General features: G+C 34.0%; 1 protein-coding gene across 2 annotated transcripts in view; it reads left to right on the forward strand.

Annotated features, from left to right (window-relative positions):
• Window positions 1-18,773, forward strand: part of USP15 (ubiquitin specific peptidase 15) — a 64,043-nt gene that overhangs the window by 14,414 nt on the left and 30,856 nt on the right. For both annotated transcript variants that reach the window (XM_003202039.5, XM_019612954.3), the window contains exons 2-6: window positions 1,438-1,565; window positions 5,070-5,200; window positions 8,103-8,229; window positions 11,197-11,342; window positions 13,711-13,772. In XM_003202039.5, coding sequence (XP_003202087.1) covers window positions 1,438-1,565; window positions 5,070-5,200; window positions 8,103-8,229; window positions 11,197-11,342; window positions 13,711-13,772 — 594 coding nt within the window. The remainder of the gene's footprint in view (window positions 1-1,437; window positions 1,566-5,069; window positions 5,201-8,102; window positions 8,230-11,196; window positions 11,343-13,710; window positions 13,773-18,773) is intronic.

Raw genomic sequence — 18,773 nt, forward strand, 5'->3', positions numbered from 1 at the left:
AAGTAAGCATCCAAAAGCCTGTGGTGATCTCATATACTGCTCTCTAATGTCTCCTTACTTTCCAAAGGATTTCTCTCTATAAATTCATATGCTTAAGGAGTACATTTTGTAGAAACTGAAAAGCTGGGACTTACTGAGAAGCGAATCTGATAAGCTGAGTACAAAGGATTGCTCTTTGAAGTAGTAATTTGTCCTTTGCCTAAGGATCACCAGCAGTGCTGTTGGAGGCTGTCTTCAGGCTTCATCTGAGTGTGTAAGGGAGAAGAACTAGACTTATTTCTTCAAGTCAGGACTTAGTTTAGGTTTGCTAATTATTGTAACTACAGATTTAAGGTTCTGTTAATGTATTTTTTTAAAACCTTTACAGTAATATGTGTACCTACTCAAGCAATGTTTTTGTTCATAACCAACTTCTTTCATCAGAAGATCTGTGGGTATAGATGTTTTAATGGTGGGTTCTTCCATGCTATTTGTGAGTAACTCCAGCAAGATGAATGCTTAATAAAGCTATGTGTATTAGCAGAATGCAACTTGAATCACCAGGAAGAGTTTTGAAATATCTTGAAACTTCAGTGGGATATTATTTATATGCTGCAAATAGGAGCTTGGTAGTCTCATATTGGACTTTTCCAGAGAAAACAGTGGAGATTACCTATGATCTTCATTTTGTTGTAGCCTTTCATCCTGCTAACTGTATTATGGCATGTAGTAGGTTACTAGCAGAAGAGTTGGTATAGAGAACAAATGAGAAGTTGGGTACTTCTAGAAAGAGGAAATAACAAAAGTGGAGTCATCAAGAAAAGAAATCAGGATCTCTGAACAAATTTGTTATCTTAAATTTTGGATGGAAAGATGGAAGATGTAGATATCACTGGACTGGCAATAGTTTAACCGGGGAAGAAATACTGTGAAGCTGAGTTTATAGACATTCCTTAAATGGAAGCGTGAAGCTGCCAGTTACATGTAGCGGGAACATCCAGTACTGCCCCAAAAGCAATACAGCTCCTGTATGTGTTGATGTTGACTCAAAGGAAGAAAACACTTAGACACTCAGGTTCTTGACAGGGCATCAGAGTTCTAGAGTTTTTGAGCATGCATGTGAATGTTATAAATAAAACTACAGCAGGAAAAAAAAACTTCAGTGAGGTTTCTCTCTCATTTGTTAAAAGGCTCATTTCAAAGGTATAGTTTGAATCTTTTGAGTTCACAAACTGAGAAAGGAATTAAACCTGATGATTTTTCATGCGAAGTAGGAAAATGTCTTTGAAACTTGCCATTCTTCAACTTCTGGTATGCTGTATTAACAGGCTATTGACAGGAATTGTCTCTCTAAAATCAAAATATACTTTGTGACTTATTTTCTCAATTACATTAAAATACTCTAACTTTGCTTTAGACTTTGCCAATAATGAAATTATTTGTCTTTTTCCATTTAAGGTATCTTGTGGATAGTCGTTGGTTCAAACAGTGGAAAAAATATGTTGGTTTCGACAGCTGGGACAAATATCAAATGGGAGATCAGAATGTGTACCCTGGTCCTATTGATAATTCTGGACTTCTCAAAGGTAACTGCTTCTGACTGTATAGTAAGCAAATAATACTCAGATTGTCAGATTGTTCATCTTTCGTAGTTGAAATGCAGTTCATCATTTATGAAGGTAAGCATGTTGCTGTTTTCAGATAGTGAGTAAGGAATTGGATCAGCTTTCCCTACTGAAATACAATTTAGAAACAAAATTACTGTAACACCTTAGCAGTGGTAGCAAATATTTAATAATGCACAAATTCATATTTTATTATGATAGCTTGGAAATATGTTGGTGGATGAAATTTGGTCAAGCTGACAAATGGCCAGCCTTAGTTAACCAAGATTATTTTAGCTTAAATTGGTTGGGATTAGATAACATTCTTAAATTGAAATCTAAAATTTCTTTTTTTGTAAATAATTCTGGAACAATGCAGGAAAATATGTGATTTAGTGACAATATAAAGTATTCTGAAATGATACAGGGTATTTTCCTAATGCTTTATAGTGTTCTAAGTATGGTTAAACTCTGTCTGTGTTTTAATTACAAAGTTCTGACTGACTTTTGCTGTACTGTATTCGGATTTGAAGAGACAGCTCTCAAAATACTTTCCCACATATATATTTTTTAAATAATCCTTAGGTTAAATTTTATATTTAATGTTCAGAATTAAAATACCATTAAAACTATAATTTCTTTTACACAACATGCAAAATATAGTGGATATAAAAATCTAACATAATTGGTCTTCATCTTTGTAGGCACAGAAAATATAGTACTATGTAATTTATGTATAGCAGTGCAGATGTTTTTATAATTTTATGGGGTTTACAATGAACTATGACTTCAAAACTTTGCAACTGTAATTTAATTCTTACTATTTCAAATGTTATTATTGTCTATTTTTTTTGATAGGCTTGTTAAGTTGCACTAGTTGTCACTGAGTGCATGTTTCTGACAGTAGTATCAGTGCCTTTGAGAAGATGTTGCATTGTCATACATATATATATATGCTCTCTTCTAGCCACAAACTTTACTCCGCATGGATGACATTTTGTTTTCTAAGATGTGAGAATCTAGATCTTCTATACATTCTTGTAGTAAATCTTGTGGCGAGGCAGGCGTGTTCAGATGACATTCTCAGTTGAAATCAGATACAGCAACATCCTTTTTATGCCTCAGAGAGGCAGCAACAGCTTATTCTTTCTTCTGTGTCAAACCACATTAAAAAATATGGGTCATTTCCAGGTGCACAACAGCACTGTGCTGGATTATTGATAATTTTCTTAATCTATGCATGTGTTCAGATGATTTAAATTTTCTGTAAATTTTAAGTCTGTGTTAGGGTTAGACATGTAAATCCAAAATCATGTTAACCATTTTGATAAAAAATGATGAAAAACTTTTTTCTTAGTATCATTTTGATGCTGCTCACACACTTTTATGAACTTCATTGTTCGGTTATGTATGGTTCTAAAACAGTGGCTCTGTACTGGCAGCACAACAACAATTATTATTTCTAGCATTTGCTAGCTAGAGCAGAGTACTAGAGTGGGAAGTAAATAACAGATTTATTGACATTGCAACATAGAAGTCTATTTTTATGTAACCTGATTTCAATAGATTAAACAGTATCAGACAACTTCTTGTTTGTAGTAGGTCTTCGATCTTTGCCGTCACTATGGATGGAGGAAAATTTAATAAAAGGCAGCTGAAATCATACAGTGCTGTTGAGAATTTAAGATCCTGAAGAGTTTTGAAGTAATTAGGAGCAAACCAGTTAAGCTAAGAGAATTTTTGAAGCTTGTGATTTTTCTTGCTACAATTGCAACAAGTACTTTGGCTGGACTTCATTCTCCCCTGTTCTAAAATACTATTTCTAAGAACAAGCTGTCTGCATTTTAGAGGGTGTTGTTGCTGTGTTCTCTTTGTTTAGCTCTTCCTACTAGATCATTTGTGATTTTTATTGGAGAAAAATGCATGCAAACCATACTACAGCCTCTGCTACACCAAGTCATCTCTTTTTTGGATAGATTACATATTATCAAAACTGTATGCTTTTGTCATCTCTGAATTGGTAGCAACAAATAACACACGTTCACAGATCATGCATTTTATCTGCTATGCTTCATTCACATGTGAAGGCTTTTAGATAGAGGGAGAAGAGGTAGTTGACACCAGTGATAAGCTAATAGCAGTAAAGGATCACTTTGCATCCTTTTCCCATGTCTTCACCATACTGGTGATTAAAGCAAAAAAGCACTGCTTTTTCTATCAATCTCTCACAAACTCCTTATGATAACTGAAGATACAGTAAATATTGAAGAGGAGGGAGATTCCGAAAGTCTTGGTAAGCTGGAATCTTCTTTATTCCTCCCACGTGGAAGGAAACACATCCCTTAAACATCTCTTATATGTTCTTAATGTGTTGGTTTCCTGTGGAAAAGGGAATATGTTAAAACATACTTTATTAAATATTTACACACAAAAATAGTTAATACTCAAGGGCCAATCAGATGAGGTGCAAAGGAAGTTCTTAAGCGCTTTTCATGTGTATGATACTAAGATCTGTATTCTTTTTGTTGCAGAAAGGTATAACAATATTCATTTTTCTTAGAAATATTACTTAAAAAAACTTTCCAAGAGAAAGGCCAGTACTTGAAGCATTTTGATGTTATTTTGCCTTTCTTTTCTTCTCAGTTTTAATTGTGTATTTTCAATAGTTTATTCAGATAAGATAATGAAAATATATAAACTGTATACTTCTTACAGTCTGTTCTTCATACATATCTTCATACATAATTAAGCTTGTTATCATGCATTGTTCTTTGGAGTTCCATGTGTGGTCTCTCTGTTTGATCTTTCCCTGTATAGGGAATTGTTTACTGCCCTGTAGCTTTGTACTTCCAACTGGAAAGAAAACTGCTGTAGTTGTCTGAGACTTGCAGTGGTTCAGATCTGAAATTACTTCTTACACATACAGGATAGCTGCTGTGTTACTACTGTAATAAAAATTGAATGTAAGCTAAAGGCAGGCTTCTTTATGTAAGAGGTAGCCAAGCTGTATTTCTTTCAAGTCCTGCCTCTTTGTCCCTGTGAAGAATTTGACAGGGACTGTATTTCCAGAGTACATCGGATTCTTTAAGTGGGAGAATTGTACCATGCTGTTTTCCCAAGTTATCATTGAGTGAATGATTTCGAAGTTTGTCTTGATCTACTCTAGCTACCCATTCCTTCCTTTTTAGTCAAGGATGTGGCAGTAGTGTGAAATGAAAATATTCGTAGTGATTTGAGTGCAAAGTGAGTGGGAAAACAGATTCTGTGAAAGCTGTGCATGATAACAAGGTAGGTGCTCATGATTGGATGTGGTGTTTTCATCAGGGTTCACAAGAGCAGGAATTCTGTTGTAATAATTACAACTTGCCTAGTTTTTAAATAATTTTGCTTTGGACTCAGAAAATACCGTTTGCTATTTACATGAAAAATGTTTCTTTTCAGCTAACAGAACTACTATATTGAAGTAAAAATATTGTTCTCTTACAGATGGTGATTCCCAGTCTCTCAAAGAACATCTCATTGATGAGCTGGATTACATCCTGTTGCCCACTGAAGGCTGGAATAGGCTAGTTAGCTGGTACACGCTAATGGAAGGTCAAGAACCAATAGCACGCAAGGTACTCTTAAATTTCCCTCTGGGATGAATATGATTCAAATATAGTCCTGCAAATATGTAGGAGTTCCACAGAAGTTCGTTAGAAATTGATTTTATTAGAAAGTTTTAAGTCTTGGTCCATTATGACTTCATATACAAATTCTACTTTGACTGCCTAGTTTTTATTCAAATTTAGAGACTCAAGTTTTGAAAACTGAGAAACAATGAAATAGTTCAGTTCTGGAGATAAGCCCTCTAATTTTTATGGAAGATCTTGCTTTAGAAGCTTTCAAGTCTATTAATGTAAATGATTTTGAAATTAAATATAAAATCTAAAAAATACATTGACTGTATCAGTGAAAAATCCAGTTCTGATAGTGTTAATGCTTGTGGAGTAATTTGATAGTTCCTTTCCTGATGAGTATAATCTCTGTATAGCAACTTGTTGGGGTAGTATTTTTTCTTCAAGACAAAAAAACTTACCTGAACATAGAAAGTCCCTGGTACAGTGGATACTGTGACCCTCTATCACTATCAAACTTGTAAAAATTAACATATTTGACTGTTTGCTCCAGAACATACCATCCTTATTGTTAAGGCGATACAATATTTTACCAGTTTATTGATGAGATGGATAGTTTTGTTTCTTAGGATTTTCAGAATAGTGATCAAAGTTGCATCCTTACTGTAATAAATTACTAAGTTTTAAAATACATTTAGACATATTTATAAGAGTGGTCAGGCACTGGAATGGGCTGCCCAGGGAGGTGGTGGAGTTCAACCACCTCAGGCTCACCAACCCTGGAGGTGTTCAAGGGAATTTGTTGAAGGGGACATGGTTTAGTGAGAACTATTGGTGATGGGTGGATGGTTGGACTGGATGATCTTGTAGGTCTTTTCCAACCTTGGTGATTCTGTGATATTTGTCATTTCTAAATTGATCATTAGGACTTTTTTTTTTTCTATAACACAGCTCTTTATTTTAATTTCTTAAAAGTTATAAGAAACTGTTATAATTAGAATGCGGGTTTTGGTGTAACGCAGTTTTTTTTTTTTCATCCTGTGACATCAGTGTAGTCTAAGTACATGCTGACCACTTTATTGAAGAGACAGATAAAGCTATAGAATGAATTTTATGTCTTCAAGGTCCATTTGGTCAGCAAGGGAAGTTTGTTTTAACATTCCCATTGGTTCTTTAAGAGGTATTCTATTTTACAGAGACACAGCTGGTATGTCTTGCCTATCTAGTCCTGTGAAAGCTGAAATCTGTTATAATATCTTTTCTTTAATGATACGTATTATCAACTTGTTACTGTTGTTCCTGAGGATACGTTTCAGTAAAATGAATACTCTTGCATTATCATGGTAAAGGTTCTTTGTAATTTTTTGGCCTTTAAGAGGAAATAGGAGGAGAGAGAAATTAATGAAAGTAGCTTGCCTTGTATTTGGAAGAGAATGACTGGAAAAATACGTGCAGTGTAATGAGTGGCCAGGTAAACTGGCATAGATTAATTACCTTCTGCCAATATGAGCAGTACTTGTCATCTGAGATACACATTCCAGTTCAGGTGAATGAGTTTTTCACTGCGATGCTTTTCCCATTTTGTTCATGGGTCTTTCTCCTCTCTGTATTAATGTGTTAGTTGTTTTTGTTTTTGCATACTAGTGGTGTGATGCTTTTCTTTGATACAGCAACTTTTTGAGGGTGGAGAGAAGGATGAAGAAGGGTGTTTTTTCAGATGTGAATCTAAGTTTATATATTTAATTAATATACTTATATATTTAAATTGATATGCTGTTGTACTTGTTCTCAGTCAAATAACTTTATGAATTTGTTGTAGCATATGATAATACAACTACTACATTGTCTTTTTTTTTTTCTCAGAAATGTCTTACCCACACTGCTCAGTTTTGTTTACTACAACTATTTTGTTATTACTCTAGCAGCTGAAAATCCTAGTAAGCTGCTGAAGTAAAGACATTTTTATTTAAATGTCATGGCTGGAAGTCATAACTGTGGCAAACAACTGAACTACAATGGAAATCTTAACTCATTTTTTGTTCCTATGGCACGTGCATACAAGTTATATTTGTACAGTAGATAGCAGATCTCTCCTAGCAAGTAGCTGATGGCTTTTTTTTTTTAACCATATTTGTCAGATGTATCACATAACAGGGTGATGGTTATTTTGGGAACAGTCTACATGACTAAGTACTGCAGTTACACTTTGGAAGATCAAAGGGAAAAACATTTAAGAGGTGACCCTGATAATTTTTTTTTACATTTTTACTTAAAAAAAAAAAAAAAAAATCCTGTACTTTACTAATTTGTAGTAGGAGTTACAAAGTGAACCTATAATAAACAGCTGTAATGAGTAGCTGGAATTTCAAATGAATGTATTCATTACCAGAGCATAGCTGGAAGATTTGTGGTTCTACTTTAAATGTAAGATTATTTAAAAGTCACATATGTGAAATTTAGAATTTAGTAATGTGTATTGTTTTTGATAAGTATTTGTTAACTGTGAAACCTAGTCCTTCATGTTTTGAAGAGACAGCATACATTGAATGTGTCCTGAGGTTATTATTTCTTTTTAAGTAACTTTTGGTGCTTTTAACCTTCTGTTTAAGCATCTTATCTTGGGATTAAGCATCCCTGTTTGTGATTTGCACTGTACTTAAAGCTTTGAAAGTCATGGTGTTAATAAACACAGATAAGGTATAATCTTGTGAGGAAAATTTCTACTTTTTTAAAAAAGTAGATTTCTAAAAAGTTGCAGGAGAATTTTAGTCTTAGTTTTTGGCATTTATTAAGTGTCCTGTTCTCTTTGAACCTCGGTTTCTTGAAAAAGTCTCAAAACTATTTTGAACTGTGTATGCATAAATGTACTTGGACTAATACTTGATGCCAATCTGTTTTTCAGGTTGTTGAACAGGGTATGTTTGTAAAGCACTGCAAAGTAGAAGTATATCTGACAGAATTAAAGCTTTGTGAAAATGGAAATATGAACAATGTTGTCACACGAAGATTTAGTAAAGCTGATACAATAGGTATGCACAAGGATTCTGAACAATGTATGATTGTTTAAATTGTATTTAGTAGTGAATTCTGAATAAATCTATGTAAAATGATAAATGGGCATTGTAATGTTTACAAAGGATGGGACTAGTCTTGTTTGGATTGAAATTAGAAATTGAACAATTTAGAATGTTTAGGATTATCAGTAAATTTAAAAAAAAAAAAAAAAAAAACCTTTTTATTTTATTATCTAAGTATCTGGGTTATTTTGTTATTTCTATAGATTTGCACTTTCCAGAAAGTGAACAGTATGACGATGCTTTTTGCTATCCTTATTATATGCCATACTGCTTTTGATGGCTTTTGTTGTGTAAGAAATACCGTTTTTTTCATGTCCTTCCATTGATGTCTTTTTTCATTCAATTTTAATTTAATACATAAAAGGGTATATTACAGAGCACAAGAACAAATTAATTCATAAATCTAATACCTAAAGCTGATGTACAAAGGTAACCGTTGGGCTGTGAGTTGGCAGGCCAGGCACATTCTCTAAAGTAATTAAATCTTCTATTATATTCAGATCTCGTAGTTATTCATAGTTATTTTGCCTGTTCTTTAAACATTATGTCATTTCTGTCCCTGAATATAACATGCACAAAGATTTTATTGATCACATAACCCAAGTTTTTGGTGTATTTGTACATGTGTATCTGGGGTAAGATTCTTACAGTGAGTTGAATTTGTGCAATTAGAATTGTGGTTTAGACCAAGGACATAAAGTCAAGTCCAACCATTACCTTTCATTGCTTGACAGCAGAGCTGACCTTTTCAGATTTTACTTGCAGCGACTTATATGTAGTATTTTGCAGAATGCGTACCATAAAAACAGAATGATTTTTCCGTGTTAGATTTTAATCTTAAAGTTAAATGGATAATCAGCTGCTTGTAATGGAATAAAAACTTAGGAGTTGTGAAATCTGTCCTTGAAACAAGGCTTCAGTGTTGTATGTTAATTGCCCTTCTTGGGACCTGTACTAACTTGGCAAGGTGTATCTCTTTAGTCACTAAGCAAAACTAGTAGCTTTGATAAACCAATTTAATGTTATTCAAAATACCAAATTCAAGCTATTTTTAGCCATATTGAATTAAATTGTATCATTGGAATTATAGATTATATATAAATTTCTGTTTTTTCTTTCTCTAATCAGATGCAGAATGAATGTTACTTGGATATACATTCATTTTTATTCTTAGCGTAGAAATAATGATAATTATGAGAACGTTCTCGTGAAAGGTAATAAGAAGCAGACTCACTGGCAACCCCATTCTGGACACTGGCCTTAATTGTTTTTCTGAGGTGTGAACAAGATTCTCTTGGAAGCCTTGAAAACATGTTCTTTCTGAAGCTAAATCTTCTTATGCAGAACAGCAAATTGTGCCATCGTAGCCAGGACATCCAAAAGAGTTTACGTGTCAGAAAAAGAGCTGGAAAAGTAGATATCTTTTTTGAGTGAAAGAATAACTGATTCCTGGAATTTTTCTCTTATCATCCCTTCAGTCAGTATGAATTCCACTGAGGTGAATGGACGTAACGTACTTAGATCCATTCAAGAAGTTTTAATGTATCTACCCGTTATCATTACTTACAGTATTTGTTACCTTCAGGAGGACAGGACAAGACCTTCCTTAATTTAAATATACAGAGGAGGTTTTAGAGAACAGTAACTACTCTAAGCGTCATCTAATATTCACTAACCAGTCTTCAAATATGTGTTATTCCTGAAATTCCTTTGCTTTTCTGCACAAGTAGAAACTAAGATAAGTTAGTTTGAGGTAGAGAAAAGAAATAGTTATAGAGGATATATCTGATAATGACAGAATACACAATATGCCTCAGACTGTGCATGTTTAGATATATTGTGTTCATATTTATACTTGAACAGGCACAATGATATTAGAATATAAGTCAGTAATTCAGTGATAGTTGGTGAAGGCGCAGGGATTAGGATTTTAAAATCAGAATTGTTTAAGCTCTTGAGAAATTATATAAAAAAAAACACCTTAGTTCCACAGTCTAAAAGTGGCACAACAGCCAAGTGGAACATAGTCTGCCCAGAGTCTTGGTCTTAGCATGTACTGTATAGTCATCTGATAGGATTGATGATTAGTGTTACATAGTAGTTCTGTAAATAAAATTGGAACAGGAAATATTAATTTTTTACTTTCGAAGAACAAAAGCTGAAATGCTCAAATAGTTAATTTTCATGGTTACTAATAAGTTAATGAACAAATGTCTTCCACAAATTCTTTTTTTTAGTGGAAGCTATTGATAAATCTGGATTTTTTTAAGACTGTGCAAAATAGATTCATGCTTGTATTCAAATATAGTTATTTGAAATTATTGTTTGAGTACTGATTCAGATGGAAAGGAAGATTAAAAAAAAAAAACTCAATCTTTGCTTATGGGACAGGGCAGTGAGAATTTGAGAATTGTACTGTTTCAGTACAGAGTAGAGTTTAATTTCTGTGAGTGCATGTGTTGAACTTAGTGCTAATTGCACTGGGACATGGGTAGTAGAAGGTTAAAAAACAGTGGAATTGAGAAAGGAACAGAATGAATTACCCTTCTTGCCCCTAGTTTTATTGCCAGTTTCACTTCTAATCATTCTTTGTCCACCCACACCCCTGTGAAACCACACTTTGGAAAATGAGTAGACAGGTACCTAGGGTAGCTCCTGTCATCTCCTATGCTCTTATGTATTTGGACTACTTTGCTAGGAGATTCAGGAGGAAATAAAACACTCCTCTGACTATTCCCATCTTAAGGGCATGCCAGCTAGCAACTTCTGTTTTTTCTACAGCATGATGCCGTTATATGATCATTTCTAAAATTTGATCCATATTTTGAATATAAGGGCTATTGATTCTGATGCTTTATTCAGTCTTGCAGTGTTTGTCTAGATAAGTGCTAAAATTCTGTTTTCTCCTTTTCAAAACAGATACAATTGAAAAAGAGATAAGAAAAATCTTCAATATTCCAGGTGAAAAAGAGACCAGATTGTGGAACAAATACATGAGTAATACCTTTGAACCTTTGAATAAACCAGATAGTACCATACAAGATGCTGGTTTATACCAGGGACAGGTACTGTGTCATACCATTTATTTTGTTGTTTTTTTTAATGTTTATTTTTTGCTCATGAAGCTGTAGCTGTACCCAATGTATTTTCCATACTTTTAAAAGTGCTAATAAATTGTATTAGGAACAGAGTACTTTTTTAAACAAAAATAAAAGTGACTTCTAATTCTATTTTCATCTTTAAATATGAATTTACTAGTGAATTATAAAGAAATAAATGTAACATTGCTGACTTGAATTTGGCAAAACTTGAAATAAGCAATATTCCAAAGATTGGGATATGTTTCTATAATGAAACCCAACTTTATTAAAAAAAAAAAAAAGTTAAAAATTGTCTAAAAGACTGTGAAAATAAAAGACTCAGATTTCAGAAAGAAAGAAAAAATAAAAATATGCATGAGAGTACATCCTTACTTATAAATGCCTTTGTGGGAAGATTTTTTTTCTAGATAGCTTTTTTTACCATTACAATTGAGAATAAACTGTACAAATTTAAATGTGAACTGATTGAACAATTTCATCATTGGAATAACTTTTCAGATTATACTGATTCATTACTCTTCAAATCAAGTTGGATTTTTTTCAACAACTGTAGGTCATACTGTTATACTACAAATAAGAATGAATAAAATTTGATGGCAGAAATTGTAGGCAAGATTATATTAAAATATTTCCTTTTTCTTCAAAATACTTGACTTTAGCTTACTTAACAACAGTGTTTATGTTGTGCCTCTGTTTTCTTTTATGACATGCAAGGTAAGTAAACGGTGCACTAAAATAACAGCTTGAACTGTTGTGCCCTTTAACTTCAGTTAAAGCCTCACGTAGTTTGTTTTCACAACGCACTGTAAGAACCTGTGTCAAAGATATATCTTGAGAATTGCCTCTACCCCAGCAAAGCATTAACTGTGAAGTGTGCATGGTCTAATATAGCCATAAAAAGATCTGCTAGTGACATCTGTACTTAAAGGAAAACAAATATTGTTCAAAACAGTTTAACCATGGTTTCTGAAAATGCTAAATGTCCCAAGCAGAGCATGTGTGTTTGGGACAGTTGTACTTGCTGACATACAGGGCTGATATTTTTCTCATCAAGCCTTCTAATTTAGTGGTAGTTATTCTATTAGTCTGTCTAATCTAATAGTTACTTTTTACCATGTAAAACTAAGCTGTGTGTGTGATTGGTGGGTGAATGTTTTGAATTCAGTAGTTGATTTCTGAAGTAAGCTTTTAAGGATTCCATTGAACTCATACATCTGCGTCTTCCTTTCATTTAATAGTCTCTGAAAACCAATGAAAGGAAGAATGGGCAGAATGTTTTACAGCATTTGAGATTCAAAATAGTATACCACTATTTTCCAGACTGAAAACTGTAATAGAAAGCTGGTTTCAATGGTTTCCTTAATGTATGCAGACTGAAAATGTGATTTCATCTTCAAGAGACAGCATGATTTATGTCAGATTCTGAGGACAAGTGTATGCATGAATATATGTATATATGAATATATTATAGTATGTGTTTGTGTAGACACGCAAAAGTATGGCATGGCAGATAGTTAGCATCCTGAAATATTAGTGTACAATTACATGAAATTATTTGTACTTGAAACTAGGAGTTTGTTTCAATTCAGATATTAGAATCTAGTTGCCATTTCAGATGATCTGGGCTATCCCAGCTGTCAATCCAGGAAGGCATGAGCTTTTTGTGGGTCCAGTGTAATATCTGCCAGCATAGGGCAGATATCTCAAATACCCAAAGGCATCTCAAATGGCACTTGCCTGTGTTTAGGACTGAGTGTTCTGTTCTCCCATTTGTAGCAATAACAACTTGAATTAATTGCATTTCATTAGTCTGCTCTCCATTTGGAAAATTAATATTAGGCACATTGACTAAAATATGTTTCTTAAAAAAAAAAAAAAAAAGACAAAACAAGAAGCTATGATTTTAAGGATATCAAGGTGGAATTTTTTATTTTTTTTATTTCCTACCTACCTGGGTTGTGTGTCAGGCAGCATTTGTTCAGGAAAACCAGTTTCTTAACTGCACTGTAGTATAGATGTGATTTCTATAGATTCATAGATTCTATTTAGGCAGGTGATCATCTGATCTTCTTGAGAGGTAAGATCTTGTCACTTTACCCACAGGCTGTTGAAACTCAAAGTTGCACAAATTGAGGTGCGTCCAGAAAAATGAACAGAGAATGAGTAGGGGGTGGATTGTAATTGAAAAGGTATCAGTTAACCACAGAGAATAGTAACTTAAACATCAGTCTGTTCTGTCTCCATGCCACATAAGCAAATCAATTAAAAACACTGGAAAATACTGTTTTTATTTTGGTATTCTTACTGTTTGTTTGTTTTTTTTTTGTGGTAGGTACTGGTAATAGAACAGAAGAATGAGGATGGAACATGGCCAAGAGGTTCTTCAACTCCTAAGTAAGTCACAAGTTTTTCATATTGTTCACCATAGCTTACCTATTTTCCCATAGTATTTTCCGTTAATACACAGTTGGTTTTTCTTTCTGTTCTGCATATCGCCCTTTCTATATTTTGTCTCAATAAATGCAGGGTAATTTATGTGTTGTAAGTGCTGCACAATGTAGAACATAATATAAAAATGGTGACTACCTGCATGTTCATTGCACAATTTTGATGACTTTGGCCAGTGATATACTTTGTACTGTTTAAAAATAGACGAAAATCTTCAGTAAGAAACTGTAAAACTTGGCTTATTTTAGATTTCTTTTTTAAGTGTACTTGTTAGGAAAATACAGATACCTGAATTTCATCAGTATATAGGAATGTTTTTGTGAATAGCTTTTCCTTTTATCTTTAGAGCACATAATATTTACACATAAACATTATTAAATTGTCTTATGTTGCCTGGATATCGCTTTTGTTTTTGTTGGGCTGTCATCAGTTTGCAGAGTGTGATGTTATATTTCTGTTCTTCCTGCTGCCATTGTGAGTAGCACCTATATATAATGGAAAGGGATCAAAAAAAGATTTGGGCATGGTGTTGTTTTGTTGTTTTTTTTTTAGTTGAATACATTTTTCAGCAGCGCATCTAGAATCTAAATGGTATCTTCCAACATACACAAGGGTTTTGAGGAATGATTGGAAATACTAGTAAAATTACATATCAGCCGTACATATTTTGTTAACTGCTTTTTCTCCCCTTTGGTAGATTCTTGAGCTTATCTTTCACTTGAATGTTCTAACTTCCTCTTATTTCTTTTGTTATTTTGAATTAATGCAATGAGATTTAGTGTTGCTTAAGATTTATTTGTAGTATAGTTGCTTATCATTTGAAAGATGCAGACTTTTAATCTTTTCGACGTTTCATCTCAAACACTTTTATTAGGAGCAACAGGTTATATTAAGTTGCTTAATGATGTCTGAGCTGTTCAATTTAAGCTTAATTTGAACAGTTTAATCTTACTTAGCAGGATGTTATGACAAAAAGAGAATCGAAATTGTGGAGCAGCAGAAAGAATGGTATGCCAAATACATGTAGGTGTAATATCTGAGCTTAAAAAGCATCCAGTTGTCTGAACATCATGGCTTTTTTTTTTTTTTAATTAAAAAGAAGCTTTGGTAGGAAGACATCCCTACCATCCTGCCATGTTTTTACTCCACTTTATGGAAAACACTGAGAAATTTCGTACAAATTGAAGTATATTACCTGTAAAATGTTTGATTGGGGACAAGTAAAATGACAATAGAAAGTTCTGGTGCCAGAGAAGATTTATAAGATGTTCAGAAAATGAGGATAAATAGTTTCAATACGGAGTGATGTTTTTGCCATTTGGCAGCTATCAGAAACATGATTGAAATTTCGTATTCAAATTCAAAAGGTTTGCAAAACTTAGTAGATTCACATAAAAGCTGTAAGCAAGCACCGATGGGGCCAGATCTATATAAGACCTCGTGAAAAATCTAATCAGTCATAAGAGGAATAAAAAAATATATTACTCTACTTCTGGTTCTCCTGTTTGAGATACCAGGAATATTAGTATGTCATCGCTACCAGTGTATCCCCGTACACCTTCCTACAGTCCTGTCATTGTTTACACACATTGCACTGGCAGCTGAGAGTAGCTGTTTGCAGTGCCTTTTTTAGAAGAGTAAAAACTGTAAATTTGTTCTGAGGCTACAGGATAAAATACCATATTTTAAAAGACCAAAATATAGATTAGTAGACAATATGAGAGATTTCTAATGCTTGAAAAGGCCAGGATTATTTCAGAACATCAGCTAAACTTTTCATAGAATCACATATAGTTGAGGTTGGAAGGCAAGTTTGAAGATTGTCTAATCCAAACTACCTATTCAAAAAAGGGTCACCTAAAGTAAGCTACTTGAGAAATGCCGCATTCTACAGCCTTCTTGGGCAACCTGTTTCATTGTTTAGAGATGGTCACTTTGAAAAATAAGAATAAAATATGGAATTGCCTGTGCATCAGTCTTTTCTATGGACACTGCTGATGTTTCTATACCACTAGGTATTTATACTCATTGCCAAGATCACCTTGGAGCAGTTCCATCTGCATAAGCCTCTCTAGACTGAACAGTCCCTGCTCTGTCCTCTCAGGTCAGATGCTCCAGTTCCTTAATCATCTTTGTCGCCTTTCACTGGACTTGATCCAGTATTTCCATGCTCTCCTGTATTGGGTAGCACAGAACTGAACTCTGCTCTAAGTATTTCTCATCAGAATGAAGTGCCAAGAAAGGGGGTAAGGTTCACCTCCTTCAGCATACTGGCATTGTTCTTCAGAATGCAGCCCTGGAGCCTGTTGACCGTCTTTGCCAAGCTGCTTTTCAACCTGTTAGCCTTAATTTTTATCCCAGTGTGTACTGGTTTCTAGGGCTATTCTGTCCAGGTGAATGACTTTGCATTTCCTTTATCAACTTGATGAGGTTCCTGTCTGCTCAGATACTTGGATGCTTTGTACGTTTTCCCTGCCGCTGTCTTGGTAGCAGAAGCATAACCACTTTTTACCACTTATTAGTGATGAATGAAGGCAGAGGTGTTTTTTTTAATAAGAAACATGTTAAAGGTGTGATCATCTTTTCTGCAGCAAGAGAAGAACAAAACTTACTTTGAAAGTGGCAGAATTATGACATCAGTTCAGAATAGAGGAAATCGCCTTGGAAAATAATGCTGTTTTGCTCATAACTGTAATTAATTGGTAAAAATGAAAATCTTTATTATAAGCATATCAAAACCGTTATTTTCTCTTCTAAGGAAACTTGGAGGAAATTCAGTTTTTAGGTCCATTGTGTACTTGAGAATTTCAGCGCCATGTTCAAACTTGTCAGTGCTTACATTTCTGTTGTATATTGTTCTTCTAACTTCTGAATTTACTTCATTTAGGAAGTAATTGCAACATCTCCTGCAAATTAAATAAGCAAATGCTCTAAATTCTACTGATATCTTTTGTTGTCTCATTTTAACACTGACTTAAGTATTTTTTTTATGCCCGGAAGTATATGAATATGGTGTAAAGAGTCAGACTTCTGTCTCAGGAATAGCTGGATTTTGGCCCTCTGAGCGGTTCTATTTATATCAACTGTTTATATCAGCTACTGGGATTTTTGTTGCTCAGGAAGCTTGGCTTCTGTGAGACCGTTTCTAGGGAGCTGAGAGTGGCTTCTCCTCAAATGTCTTTAATGTCATCTGCTCCCAAAATAGCTATTACTCAGCATTAATGGATAGCTCCGCAGAAAATTGTGTTATATTAACTTTGCAAATCTATATCGTTCTTCAGATTATCCCACACGTGTGGGTGGGAGAAACTATTTGAATGGTTTGCTGTCATGAGGAATATGTTTTAAAATAGGAAACAGAAATCCAAGGCTGTAGTTCGCATAAGTGAAGCAAACTTTACAACAACAACAACAACAACAAGTTATTCACGTTCTGGAAATACTGTGCAACAATTAAAATGTTTTTACAATCTGTGATCCCAAAACTTGAGAGAAGGAGAAGAAAGGAACTTTATAACATTAAGTTCTATGAAGTACCAAACGAATAAGGAGGACAAGCTTTCTCTATTAGTTCTCTGTTTAGAAATTGCTACCTGTTTATGTGCAAATTTATATAAAAGCAAGCTAGATAAAAATACAAAGATACCGTTAACTAGAATCTTATTTTCTTCTACCCTTAGGAAGATATTGTTCACTGTTTTCTCAGAGAACTTAAAACTAAAATGAAGTCCTTCTAGTTTCTTCAAAAATGCTTCTTATGTGGCCAAAAATGTTTCAGCTAAACTATCATATGCATCTGTGTATAATAAAAGTAACAGATTTAATTCTGGCTGCTCTTTTTGACGTTGCTGTGGAATAAGCCTTCAAATAGTTAACAGCTTCTTTCTGTGACTTACAGATTGCCTGCTGTTAGCCTTCACATTTTATGTGAAAGAATACATTGATTTTTACTTTTTTTTGAAACTAGACACATTTATGATTTTTTTCTTTGTAATTAAAAATGTTTTCTTACAACATTTGTTACACAGTAAATTTTTTACATTAAAAAATCTTTTCTATTTTCAATTTGCATACCTTTCTTGAAGAATCTCTCAAGACTTAATTGTTTTTTGCTTTTGACTTGGATCTCTGTATATATTTTAAATATATTTTAAATATTTTATTTTTGAAATATTTTATTGCTTGCGTATCCTAAGTTTTTAGGAAGCAAACATCTGTAATTCTTTAATTGCGTGCAGTTTTATGTGCCACAGTATGAGACAGAGATAAGCTATTAGTGCCCAATGGAGGGCTACAAAGATAGTGAAGGGTCTAGATGGCAAGACATGAGAAGTGTCTGAGGTCCATGGGTTTGTTCAGCCCAGAGCAGAGGAGGCTGAGGGGAGGCCTTGTGGCAGCTTTCAGCTCCTCATGAGGTGGGCAGAAGGGCAGCGCTGAGCTTTGCTCATGGGCACCAGTGATAACAGGACCCCAGGGAACAGAATGGAGCTGCATCAGGGGAGATTTGGGTTGGAGATCAGAATAGGTTGTTTATGGAGAAGAGTGGTTGGGTTCTGGAACAGACTTCCCAGGGATGTGATAAAGACACAAAGCATGCCAGATTTCAAGAAGTGTTCAGACAACATTCTTATAATATGATTTGATTTGATTTTTGGGTGGTCCTTTATGGAGCCTGGATTCGGACTAACTGATCCTTGTATGTCCCTTCCAACTTGGGATATTATATGACTGGAAAATCTTCACTCAGCCACAGCTTCTCTGACTGCCCATCCCAGTGTTCAATTACCCTCACTATTTAAAATATATATATATATATATATAGTTGTTTATCCCTTTTTTCCCTTTTTGTTATTGTCTTAGATGGAAATTCCTATATTTCAGAATGTACCCATTGCCTCTTGTCCTTTCACTGTCATCCACTAACTTGCACAGTATTCTTCATCCCTT

Source organism: Meleagris gallopavo, chromosome 1, assembly GCF_905368555.1.
Source record: "Meleagris gallopavo chromosome 1, MGAL_WU_HG_1.1, whole genome shotgun sequence".
NCBI lineage: Eukaryota > Metazoa > Chordata > Aves > Galliformes > Phasianidae > Meleagris > Meleagris gallopavo.